Raw genomic sequence first — 13,893 nt, forward strand, 5'->3', positions numbered from 1 at the left:
GGTCTCCCTGGGTATCAGGCACACATAAGGGTGTTCAGACATATACACAGGTAAAACATTGGTACACATAAAAAATTAAAACAAATCTTTTATTCTTTAAAAAAATGAATTCATGACAGAATGGCAAAGGAAAAAAAAGATCCTATCTAAAACTACAATTAGGAACTAAAGTGGTTCAGGACTTTACCAGAATTTAAGCTACATGAGATTTCTGTTTTGGTTAGTGATCAATACTTAGGACTTAGAAATAGTAACTTAACTAATAATCATTTAAATAAATCAACTGATGAAGTCCAGAGCTGGAGAGATGGCTCACAGTTAAGACCACTTGCTCTTACAGAGGACCCAGGTTGATTCCCATTTGGTAGTTAATGACCACTGTAACTGCATTTCTAGAGGGTCTGACGCCCTCTTCTGGCCTCTGCAGATACTACAAGCATGTAGTGCACACATGCAAGAAGGCAGAACATAAAACAAAAATATTGAACTTGATAAAGAAAATGGCATGATTTCCTACCACAGTAAATATGTATGCCAAACAAATCATTTGGGCCAACTGAATCTTTATAATAAGCTGAGCCACAACTCTTTGATTTACAGAAATAAAAAAAAGAGGTGGAAAATTGCTCTGCATACAAACAGAAGCAGAACACTAAAAAGCAGAGGGAAGAGAGAAGACAATCCAACCTGACAACAGGACCAGGGCTGTAAATGACCTGCTGACTGCACAGAACGCAGATGTCCCTCAAAACCCCCACAGGAAGCAAGGTGGAAACACAGAAAGTCCATAGCATCCCAGTACTTTTATATCGAAAAAGAACTCAAACATCTTGAAAACTTAGTCCAAAAACCATGTCTTCAAAGGAATCAGAGAACACAGAAGTGCACAGTTCAGACCTGGAGCCCCAGAAGGAGAGTCTTCCAAAGGGAACTAAGGTAAGCAGCTGCTTCTTCCTGACAGGCTTTTCTGATGCTGGGACAGGCTAGGGAATCTGCACTAGGACCAGAGGCTGTGGCCGGGAGACAAACCAACGGTTTTGATTGGTCCTATGAGACTGAAGGGATAAGATCAAGGCCCCGAGGGATGTCAAATACACAGCTGGTTCCCTCCTTAAAACTGCTCTGGGAAACTAATGAGAGAGCTAATGAGAAAAGAAAGAAAAGTAACAGGCAGCACATGATCACCTGAGTGCCCTCTCAGTGCTTAGGAGGCAGTGGCCAAGACTGAGGCCCTGTGCAGCACTCCAGCAGCTGCCAAGAAAATATCTGGGACCCACAGCAGCGAGGTCAGCGTGGCTTTCATCTCTGGGGTGTGCATGAGTAGGTGGGAGGGGAGAGGAAAGAACCTCCTAGCCTGGTGCCTAGGATCTCATTTGCTAGACTGAAAAAGCCTAATGGGCCATACCATCTTATCACCAAGTTTCAGACACTATGAGGGAGAGACCCAAATGCTTGAGAGAGGAAACAAGAAAACAATTAGGGACCAAAATGACTCTGGACACCTGGCAGCAACAACAGGAACAATAAAGCAATGCCTTCAGGTTTCAGGAGGAAATTAATTTTCCAACAGAAAGCCTATTTTAGACATACTATCGGTCAGTAAGAAGTTTCTGCACTGAGGGTTTGCTGGACACTGAAAGGAATTTTTAAGGTCCTCACTTAAGGGTATAAAAGTAAGTATATACTTGCAGTAAAGCCCCTGAGGTCAGATAGATAGCTATAACATATACTAATTTCAGCAAATATAGAATTACCTTTCCACAGATCACTGGTAACAGGAAGTGTGTTCTCCTGTCAGTCAGTGTATAGACATTTGAATACTACAGAGCAGATGCCTCACCGTGTGACTCGGCTTACCATGGGATGGTGCACTTGTGGCCATAGCGTTTCTCCGCTAACTGCTGGAGCTTCAGAATACGTTCTGCTTGAATCTGAAAAAGTGTCTTGTGCGATGGCAAGCCAACATCATACATGCCCTTGGGATATGCGACCCCAAGTCTTGTCCCCTGCCCACCAGCTAGAAGAAGAACTGCTACTTTGTTCTGAGAAATCTGAGAAAGTCCTAGGAAAGAAAACACATGTATCACAAAACCTCCATAATTCAACGTACAAACTCAAGTTTAGGCAACCCACTCAAACACCCAAAAACCAGTGAGAGACTTCAACAAGCACATTAAAATATCTTTCTAGGCCTGGAGCATTAGCTCAGCTGTTAAGAGCTACTCTTCCAGAGGGACCAGGTTCAGTTACCAGCTGGCTCACAACTGCCCAGTAACACCAACTCCAACTGAGTTAAGACTCTCTCACAGGATGGATTTTAACACAGACAGAAAAAATAAAAATAAAACAAAACAAAAAATTTAGCCAGGGAGAGACAACTGCAGATCTAGAGAACTTGTCTCTTTGGAGATCCAGGCCCAGTTCTGAGCACTCTTCCTTGGTAATACTGTAAGAGACAGAGCAGTTTACAATGGCCAGTGAAAGGTCAAACCCTTCCTGGATAGCTTCCTGCTTGGACTACTTCCTCCCTGTGCTCTAACTTGGACAGGTGCCTAAAACGAGGAAGGTCTCATAGGTGCTTCTGAAGTACAGCACAACAGAACTTCCATTTCAACTGTGGACACTTCAGGACAAGTCAAGTAGCATTAACAGGAGCTTCATCTAGGACACACGAAGGAGGGTATCCAAGAAAGCCAGTCAGAAGAAATACTGAAGCACAAAAGCTTTGTCTTGCCTTGGGTTTTTTGTTTTGTTTTGTTTTGTTTTGTTTGAGACAAAGTCTCCCATACCTCTGGCATCAAACTTTCCATGCAGCCAAAAATGAACTTGAACTAGTGATCCCCTGCTTCTACACCCACGCATTGTGACTACAGGCATGTACTGCCACGTCCATTGTAAGTCTTTAAGTTGTAATCACTTGTTACAACTGAAACTACTTCCCAAAATGTTAAACACAAAAAGTAGACTAATCAAGGATATCTCTATCTGAACTCATTTTATAAACTAATGAATTACTTACTGTGAATTTCACTAAGCATTCAACAAAAAGGCATTGTGATTAGTGTGGGTTAGGGAGAGGTATTTTAGCACTGTATACATATTTCAAGTCATATATTGAACCATGATGATAAAAACAGCATGATATTTGGAATGCAGCAACAAAGAAAAAAGCGAACAAAAGGGAGGATACATGAAACCAACAAAAATTAACTCTTACTCAAAGTAGCACATGTAGGCGTTTACTATACCATATTTGTCTCGACTTGTTCACAATATACTTGAACTATTTCATAATAAATCCATATCTACACAGTGATATCCTATGTATGTATGTAAAAGAAAATACTATAAAACATTACTAGTAGTTATTTTTGTCTGGAGTGTGGGATAGCATAAAGTTTCTTTTTTGTTTGACATTTTTAGTATTTTCTAACTTCTTTAAGATAAATATGTATTACCTTTAAAATAGAAACAACTATTAAAACATCACTACATTAGACCTAAGAGAGTTAGAGGAAATAATGTTGAGCACATCTCTTCTCCACAAGACAGTCACCATCCTACCATGTTGTCACAGAAAGAGAAGAGACACCACCAGTTCAGATACAGGATGCAGCTCATGGTGGGCTGCTTGCTACCCAGCCGTACAAGGCCAGCACCCATTGCCAGCACTGCTCTACTTGTTAGGAAAATGTCTCATGGGAAAGAAAATGGGTAACACCAAATAGTTATTAGTATTAGTGGGAGATTAACTTGTACTTGACTAAATAGGCATTTTTAAATCAAGGATGACATTTACTGACAATCAGGTTTTCCCAGTACATCTTTACTAAATGGCATTCTTCTCAAAGCTTCTAATTGCTTCTCTTTCAAGAGCTCAAGAGTTCCCAGTTGCTATTCTATGTTACACTATTTATGTGCAGCCAGAAAACTTTTAAAAAGACAAATTAAAGTAAGATCTCTCTTCAACGAGGAGGTTACTTAACCCCTAGGAAATAACTTTCTACCTTCAGTTTCAAATGTCTATTATCATTTCAATAACAGACGTTTGAAAACTACTACACAATATTTTTCCCCCATCATGAAGAAAACAAAACTGTCCTTGAATCAGTTATGAGACTCCTCATAGCATATAAAATATATGATATAATCTCCACCACTACAGTCTTTTCCCTATGATTTGTAACTGTAGAAACTTTCTATTGGTATGACTGTGCAAACACACAGCAACTTCTGGTTAAACAAGGATATAAAATCACTTACAAAATCCCCTCCACCCCACTGTTAAGCCACAAATAAATACTGTTTCCTGATACTGAGCCAAAAGGAAGTTTGTTTTGCTCCTTCTTGGGTCATACTTGGTTCTAACAACTGTGGATTATACTTTAAATGAAAAATGATAAATGTAGATTAGTTCTACAGAGTCCATAAAAGCTAAAGACTCCAAAGGAGGCCTGCTTGCTGCTTACAGCCATTACAGAAGATTCCTTAAATGTTGATACTGACCCACCATCCTTAATCCCTAAGGAGGAACATGGCAGCTGGGACAGAGGAGGGCAGAAGCCCGTCTGACTTTTGATGTGGAGCAGGAGCCTTTTTGAAACCCAGAGCAGGAAGACAGGATCAATGATTCCAAAGTCAGAATGAGTCACCATTATCACCAAAACTCTCCATTCACAAGGGTTCATCTCAAGTCACTCTCTCGATTCTGAGTAGCCCTGCCCAATTCTCAGTAAGAGGCTAGGTTAGTCACAGCTCTTGGTAAGAGGGTTTGGTTAGCCATGGTTCCCTCCAGAAGAAGCCAGGTTAGCCATACTCTCTTGGCAAGAGGCCAGGTCAGACATATGTGTGCATTTCTGATCTGAAAGGCATCCTCTGAATGAATAACCAATCTTTCTCAAGCTGCCCTATAACAACATCCTTTTGAATAAGTCCTTTTGAATCCTCCTGAATAAAGCCTCATATAACAATTAAATACACAGAACAGAAGGAAGTGGAGTCACCGCAACAGGTGTGAAAGGTTAGAGACCTGCCTAGTTAGAATCGGCTTCCTCTTCCCTATATGAAAGTTTTCCCACAGGTAAACTCTCTGGAGCTCTCTGGAACACAGTTTAAAACTCAATAAACATGTTGGCCTAAGGAAGGTAGGAAACAGAGAATATCATTGATACCAGTTGTCTTCTTATTGCATGGAGTGAGAGGTGGAACATCTAAAGGCCAAAGACAAAAATAGCCACCGAGATAATAATGTAGCTATGATATTATTTACATCTATAAAAGTAAATATATATACAACTAGGTAATATAAGAAAAATAGATCTGATATAGTTACAGGCAATTTCTGATATTTTGAAAATAGATTCTATAATAAAGTATATTAGTCTCACTTGTTCATTCAGTTAAGAAAACAAAGCAGAGACTTATCCGGAAGTGTAGGCAACACTCAAAGGTTGTGCTGGTCTGTCCTCACTGTCAACCTGAACGGATCCAGACTCACCTAGGAGACTGCTGAGGCACATTCCTGGGTTTATCTGTGAGGGTATTTCTAGGGAAGATTAAGTAAGACAAAGAAGGCCCACTGTGATGAGGGTGACACCATGCCACGGGGAGGGGCCTGACAGAGTCAAGGGGAAGGAGGAGTCAGTGAAGCACAGCTTGCTTCTCGCTTCACTTCCAGGCCCACCATGATGTGACCTGCTCTGCTCCACCAAGTCCTCCAGATCAGAATGGAGGGAACGCTCTGAAACTGTGACCGGAAATATATATATATTTCTCCTTTTAAACTGATTCTCTGGTATTTTATCACAGCTATGCAAAAGTAACTAATGCACAGGCCTAGGGTATAATATTAGTAAACATTTTATTTGCAGAAAGACTAGATTACAAAAAGGAACTCTACCAAAAAGCTACAGTGGAACTATCCTGCCATTCTCAAAAGTATAAATTAGTACTAGATGTAAGACTAAATTTTATATATATATATATATTAAATAATATATAGAGAGAGTCATGGCTCAGTGGTTTAGAGCTCTGACTTAAAAGTGTCTTAAGTTCAGTTCCCAGCACCTACATAATAACTCACAACCTTAACTTCATTCTGAAGGGATCTGACACCCTCTTCCGACCTCTGTGGGCACTGCACACATGTGATGTACAGGCAAAAATGAAGGCAAAACATGCTACACATATACAATTTTTTAAAAAGAAAAAAAATTTTAAAGAAGAATGAGTGTAAGAATTGGGCCTTTAACTCTGGCTACTGAGGCCGAGGCAGAAAGGCTGCAAGTTCAAAGCTTTCCTGGCCTTCAGGGTGAGCTCAAAAGCAGCAGACATCTAAGACCCTGTCTAGAGATGTGGCTCGGAGGCAGAGTGATTTCCTCCAATGCAGAAGGCTCTGCGCTTGATCTCTAGTACCTCCCAAACAAAACAAAAGATGTTAGTCCACAGCAGCAGAACCACGGCCTGCACAGCTCCTCCACCTTAGCTTCAAGGTGACCCTAAACAGAGAAAGGACACAGGTCAGACCAAGCTAAAGATAAACATAAACACAGGAGGAAATGCATAACAGAACAACTAGGCAAGGTGAACTGCTTGCCTTAGCTTTAATATGTGCAGAAACAGGAATGAGACATAGAATGTAACACAGAAGAAAACAGAGCTGAAAATTCAGGTGTGGAAAACCAGTTTAAGGCAGATTTTCAGGTCAAAGAAGCTTAAATTGGAACTAACTCTAACTCATGTCCCAAAATCTCAGGGAAAGTAACCTAGCAAGAGTATAGAATCTAAAGACAAAAGGAGACCGAGGTCGAATGAAGCTGACCATGAGAAGGGCTCTGAACCAGGCATCAGCCATAGCGGGAACAGCAGCTGCCCCGGCAAGAATGGTTGCCACTGGCCAGTGGGTCATCTGGTGTCTAGTATGAAAGGCACCGTGCTATGTGACCCAGCAACTTGAACAACTTCAGCGTATCCCATCACATACGGGTAAGACATGAGCACGTGATCGGTACCTTCGGTCTCCCAGGCCTGCAGCTGGTCTTGATCTCTGGTAGCACTGCCCAAAACCTGTCGGGGCACCGGCTCCATTCGCGCATCCACCTTTTCTTGGTGAGAGGATCGATCAAATTCACCAATGGCCTTCTGGAAAAACGAGTTCAGCTCTTCAAAGTCCATGGCCTGGAGCTCCGTATACAGGTCTCTCTGCTGGGCCTCTGACAGCTCAGTCCAGAACTGCAGCAGGTGCTCCTGCCCAGCTCTGGACAACCTTTGTTTGAGTTCATTAACATTCATAGTGCTCTGGGGGTGAAACTTTGTAAAAGCAGACCAGGGAGAGCTGTGAACGAAAAAGAAAAGGAATTGAGAGAGGGCAGACAGATGTCCTGACATTTTGGCCAAGATCACTTATCTAACAGTGGTCCCAGGAGATTATATCACCCCATCCAAGCTGCCTCAGGTTATACATGTAAGATGTTTGCACAGTAACCATAATGACATACTTCTCAGAACACAGCCCCATCATTAAGCTATGTATGACAGTATGTATTTAAAAACTCAATATTTAGAAATGAACATCTGCCTTTCTGACACTCACTCAGTATTTGTGAAAGCTCAAACTTACACAATAGTTAGCATTATGTGCCGACTCTAGGAAGCACTTTACTTACACGGCTCATCTAAGTTCCTACCTCTCTCACTTGTAACTGTTATCAGTATTCACGTTGAGGAAGCTCTAGCACAAAGCTCGGCAGCGCAGCCAGTGGCACCTCATCCCTCCAGCTCTCTCCACTGCCACTCCACATCTGCAGCTGCTGCACCACTCCTCTGAACACCACCACTTCACAGTTCCACTGTCCTCCTTTTGCCTCTAATGACGATAACTACTGTTGTATTCAAAGTTCAGTACCACCCATAACTATGAAAACTGTATTTCAATAGCAATTTCCACAAGGAAACAGGGGAATCATACCCGTCATCCACTCACTAAACACCTGAGCCCTAAGTGGGAAGAAAAGTGACAGGCACATAACAACCAGGGTAACAAAGGTAGCAACCAGGGAAGAAGACCGTGCTGGCCACAGCATGCCTATTCCAAGATCACAAAGCTGACTCTTAAACTGCAGTGCTAAAAAGTAAGGGAATGAAGAAGTACTTAGTCTCCCATCCACCTAGTACCAGCAAATGCAGGAACTGAAGAGGCACCAGCAGGGACAGGTTCACAGCCTAGCTCTTTGACCCTGGAGGGGGTCAAACAGACTGCATAGATTAGTGCAGGAAACAAGGAGACCTTGATGGCCCTGGTGAAAGAGCGTGAAGATAGGAATCAGTCAGAAAGTGAAGGCTTAGCTCAGTGACAGGATAGGGGGCAGGGCAGAGCTAGTCCATGCAAGCCAGGCAATGGGCTGTAGATCAAAGATTAAGAGACAGAAGCCAACAAAGAAAGGATACCCAGGGCACTATCACCATGTGCTTTAAAAAGAAGAGAGAGAAGCCATGGTACCGAATACACTATAAAGAAAAGACAGCTAGAAGGAAAGCAAACTAAAACACAGCTGTGGATATGAATCCCAAGGGGACCCAATTAGAATGCTTATCATCAAAAAAGCAAACATACACAGGTAAGGTGGCTCAGCGGGAAAGGCACTTGTCTCCAAGTCTGAGCACACGAGGTCTATCCTTAGAACCCATATGGTGAAAAGAGAGAACCAAGATCCATAAGATGTTCACACACACACACACACACACACACACGCACGCACACGCACACACACACACAACTGTAAAACGTACAACTTAAAAAAGAAAAAGGAGTGACACCACATGTAGCTAAAGATGTGGGGGAAAGGAACTCTTGTATGATGCTAATAGAAATGTGAACTGTGTATCTGCTATAAGAATCAGGATGGAGGTTGCTCCAAATGTAAAAGCAGACAGGATCTAGGTATAACCACTTCTGGTTATCTAAGTCGGCATGCAGGGATACCTACCTGCACATCCACAGTTCTTACTGCGCTGTTCATAATAGCCAAGACACAGAAACATCCTAGGTACCCATCAGCATACAAACTGATAAAAATATGTGATATCTATAGTAAGGGGATTTTATTCAGTCTTAAAGAATGAAAGGTCATTTTCTAAGAAATGCATGGAAGTAGATAGAGGCCATCAGTGAAGAAAACCAAATTCAGACAAATAGTGCATGTTTTCTCTCATATGCAGAACCTAGATTTAAAACATACACATGCACATGTGCATGCACCAGGAAAGTAAAAGAGGAAGTAAGGGGGTAAGGTCCCAGGGAGTAGAACAGAGAATGAACACATCAGAGATGTGTTTCTCTTTCTATGCAGAATCTAAGCTTCACTATAGACACCCATATATGTGGTATGAAAGCATATGTGTGGTATGAAAGCAGAAGAGAGACTATTTAAGAAAGGGGACTGAGAAAGCAGCAGGAAAACAAATATGAACTATGTCTTATACATGTCTAAAAATGCCATAATGAAATCCATTATTTTTGTATGCTAACTAAAAAAGAAAAAAATTGAAAGAAAGAAACAAAATAAAAAACCAAGGGTGTGACCCAGGCTGGCTGCAGGGGTCTGTAGGAAAGGGGTAACTGAGGCTCGCTATAAAAATCCCCATTGCCCGGCATCCAACTGCTTGGCTGTGGCAGCTAGAGGGAAGGAAGTACCAACCTATCCTCCTCCTTCAGAGGATACAGAGCACTCAACAGTCCATACTCATCACTCAACTGCCCCAGGCCTCAGGTCCCACACCTACAAATGAGATGCCTGACAGTCTCCACCTTATCACACATTCAGCATCAAACTGCAGAGGGAGTTCTGCACCTGTGTCCATCACGGCAAGGGTAAGAACAGCACTATGGCTTCTGCAGGCTCGCCCACTGCAACACCAGACACAAAAAGTCAAAAGGAGTCTACCCCACAGAAAGTAGGTGGCAGACATCCTGGAGACTCGGGTCACCTGTACTTCCTACGTGAAAACAGATCATGCTGCAACACCAGAGCTGCCTCTTTGCTCTCAGCATACCTAGAGGCACACCAGAAGCCCATCACACTGCTGTCAGATGTGGAAACAGGCGGACATTCTAATTTTATGGCCTACACCAAGTCATAAATACTTTCGACCCCAGTGTCTATAAAATGGGAATAAAATTTTCATCCAAAGCTGAGGCCTAACAAATAATCTTTCACAATTAATGAGAAAATGAAGCTCAAGGAAGTTCTGTAATTTGCCTTTGGCTATATCACTAGTACCTAGAAGATGGGAATTTTTAACTCAGATGTATGTGACTCCAAGTCTATCTATCCTCTTTTTCTCTCCTCACAAAAGCAGAGGAAATGCAAAGAATCCATTGAGAGAGGTCTCACTTAAATACAGGCAGAATAATTTGGTGGCAACCATCACTGAGCTCTGGAATCACAATCCCTATCACCACAGAACACAAGTGGGTAACACAAGTGAGAGTTTTATGGGATAAAACTCTCATGGTCACCAGTACAAGAAAACAAATCACAGTCAGAAGCATTCCTCCAAGCAGAGAGACACACAAAGGTGAGGAAGTCAGGAGAACGAACTTGGACACCTTCTTGGATATTCCTACCTCAGTTCTACCATGGTCCAAGTTTGTGATTTTGATCTAGTTATCTAACCTTTTAATGCCCTAATTTTTCATGTCTGAAAATGGAACAAAGACAGTTCTTAGCCAGGTGGAAGAGTGAATGTCACAGTCTTAGCTTTTGTGTGGATGAAGCAAGATGGAGAATCTGAAGATCCTTTAGGATACAGAATAAGACTATGTGCGCTCCACAGAGCACAGCCCTGTCTCAAAGGCCTATGAACAAAAGACAAACAAACCAACAACAAAAAAGGAGCACTTCCCTCTCAAGTCAAGGCATCCTTAGGATGATGAAAAGCAATTTTGAAAGTGCCTAGGACATTGAGAGGCCGCTCTAAAATGCTACTATTAAAGATGTGGAATCTGCACTCTACGGTTGGTTCTAAGTCACAACCTTTTGAACATGAAAGAGCTACTATGGATGAAGCCAAAAAGTTTATCAGAAATACAAGAAAAGAAATTTTCCTCAATGGGAGCAGCAAGGAAAATGTCTCCCAGAGTCACAGTCAGAGATCAGGACGTGGTGGCAGCAGTTGTCTGAAGGCCACTGCAGTCTTGTACGAGGGACAGACTCCAAGAATGGAATCCTTCGGTGATTTCGTCATATGAACATCACAGAGAACAGTGAGGACACACATGGATAAGCTAATCAGTCAGTGTGGCTTCTTGACGGAACCAAGACCTACGGGAAACACATGATAAAAGGGCTGTTGCTGGAGTAACACCAGCTTCCCAGGAAACCTTTACACGCTTCCTTGCAGCCATCACCAAGTATGTAGGACTGCGCCCTGCTACATTACACGGGCAACGACTCCATTAGGGGATTTTCACTTCCAGCATAACCTATGGGCCCATAGGTTTGCTTTTTCATGTCACAAAACTACTGTGAGCTGTGATCCGTCCCCAGTCGCCCTCCTCACGGTATGACTAGGTTACCCATAAAAGCTACCCTTTCGTGAGCATGTGCGATAACAGAGTATTTACAGAGGAAAATTAACTTGTATGTGTGATTATTATTTCATTCACCAAATATGTCGTGAGCCCTTACTGCCCACAGTGTGACCTGGTGGCAGGGAAGTAAGATGGAGACCAAGTTCACACTCACATGCCAGAGTAGGAGGAGTGTGTAAAAGGACAGGAGCTACGGCTATGAGGAGACAAAGTGGGCCAAAGTTCTAAGTCCTAAGAGGCACAGTAGTGGGAAACTAGGTGAAAGCAGCGCCCCCAGGTATCTATTTGGCTAACTCTTAAGAATATATATGAAGACACAGACTAAGCCTAGGTCCCAGTGTTCTCGAGGAAGCAGCAAGTAAAACAGCCCAATACAGAGGCACGGTGCCATCCATTCACTAAACATGAAGACAAGGTTGACAGAACAGGTTTAGGAACACAGGGTGATAGAGAGACTTCATCCTTTACTGTGGGTCATTTTCAACTTCATGCGCTTATCAAACACCCAAAGAGAAACTGCTGACTAGACAGCAGCAGAACATGAGTGGGTAACACTAGGGTTATGGGATAAAACTCTCAAGGTCACCAGTACAGGAAAAGAAATCACAGTCAGAATGCATTCCTCCGAGCAGAGAGACACACAAAGGTGAGGAAGTCAGGAGAATGAACTTGGGCACCTTCTAGGATATTAAAAGGTATTTCAGCTGGGCGGTGGTGGTGCTTGCCTTTAATTCCAGCACACAGGAGGCAGAGACAGACACATCTCTGAGTTCAATGCCAGCCTGATCTACAGAGCGAGTCCCAGGACTGCCCGGGCTATAGAAAGAAACCCTGACACTCAACATCAAAAAAAAAAAAAAAAAAAAAAAAAAAAAAAAAAAAAAATTCAGTTGACATACAAGCTTCAAGAGTTATATTACTTTTTTTAAAAAAGGCATTTAATAAGATAGCTGGAACATATATAAAATTCTCAAAGAGTATTTTCTATTAAATAAAAAATAAGACGGCAGGGAAAGGTAGATTTGTATTATTTTCCAAGGAATGATTCCCAGGGTCTCATGTTCAGTCCTGTTTTTGTGAGGACTTGAGGGAGCATGTTGTAGTCAGATCACTCGGGACACATGTAACCAAAGAAGCATCCCGAATTATTGGTTTCTCACTCCAACTGTCCTCTGCCCCGTCATTTGACCCTGTGCAAATAATTTCACTTCCCTGGCATATGTATTTCCTCATGAAGAAAACATATTCATGCAAATAAAACAACTCATTGTAAACTTTGATATCTGGTCCCAGAATACCAGCAATCTACAAACCTAATTACCAAAGTCAAACCTGTCCATTTATGTGTTATGTAACATTCGTAATAAACATGGTTTATATTTACCTGTCACAGCCATAACCATAGAGTACTGTATCACCAACTGATTCTCTTAAGAGGGGTGTGTGTGTAAATAGTATACAGCAGCAGAGAAGAGATTTAAAAAGACACGGATTTTTATACTAAGAACAAAAGTCTGCACTAGAAATTATGACTAAATTTGGTGTGTGCCTACAACCTCACACCAGGATCAACATAAACGACAAACGATAATCAAACATGCCTTTATTGGGATTTAAATGCCACATTAAAGAAGCCCAGTATTTCCCAATTCCTCCCCCACCTCTGCTACTATATGTCCTCAGAATGGGTTAGTAAATCATTTTTTGGAAAGAAAAAGAAAAAGAAAAAAAAAAAAACCTATGGAGCCAGGCCAGGTGTGTCTTTAATCCCAGCACTCGGAGGTAAATGAATCTCTGTGAGTTCTGAGCCAGCCTGGTCTACACGCTACACAAGGAAACCCTGTCTGGAAAAAAACAGGAAAATAGAAAGAGGAGGAGGGTGAGGAGGGGGCCGAAATGGTCCTGAGACCTACTCAAGTCTAACCACTGACTAACAGCAAGGACTATGAAGTCTTTTCCCTCAGCCAAGTGAGTCAAGTAATCATGAAATAGACAAATGCCTTCAGTTCCCTGCAAACTCTTGGATCCAAGCCCAGTGAACTTCACCTCCAAGTCCCTAACCTTTTGCCTCACATAAATACATACGTATTAACATGATCATTGCCGCCGGATTTCAGATTCCACAGTGAAGGCCAGCCAGCCTCAGACCAAACTTTTAAATCTTCAATAGCATGTGTGTGCTCTCAGCCCTCCAGCCTCTTCGTTCTACCAGTCCAGCTGAGGGGGAAACCCTGAAATCTGAACCTCTCTCCCTATCAGTATCAGTCGCAAGCAGGTCCTGTGCTAGCCACATCCCCCCATTG

General features: G+C 42.3%; 1 protein-coding gene across 2 annotated transcripts in view; it reads right to left on the bottom strand.

Annotated features, from left to right (window-relative positions):
* Uap1 (UDP-N-acetylglucosamine pyrophosphorylase 1) overlaps positions 1–13,893 on the bottom strand; it is a 31,273-nt gene that overhangs the window by 16,904 nt on the left and 476 nt on the right. For both annotated transcript variants that reach the window (XM_052200317.1, XM_052200316.1), the window contains exons 2-3: positions 7,011–7,333; positions 1,858–2,062 (exon numbers count right to left, since the gene is read on the bottom strand). In XM_052200317.1, coding sequence (XP_052056277.1) covers positions 1,858–2,062; positions 7,011–7,290 — 485 coding nt within the window. In that variant the 5' untranslated portion in view covers positions 7,291–7,333. The remainder of the gene's footprint in view (positions 1–1,857; positions 2,063–7,010; positions 7,334–13,893) is intronic.

Source organism: Apodemus sylvaticus, chromosome 12, assembly GCF_947179515.1.
Source record: "Apodemus sylvaticus chromosome 12, mApoSyl1.1, whole genome shotgun sequence".
NCBI lineage: Eukaryota > Metazoa > Chordata > Mammalia > Rodentia > Muridae > Apodemus > Apodemus sylvaticus.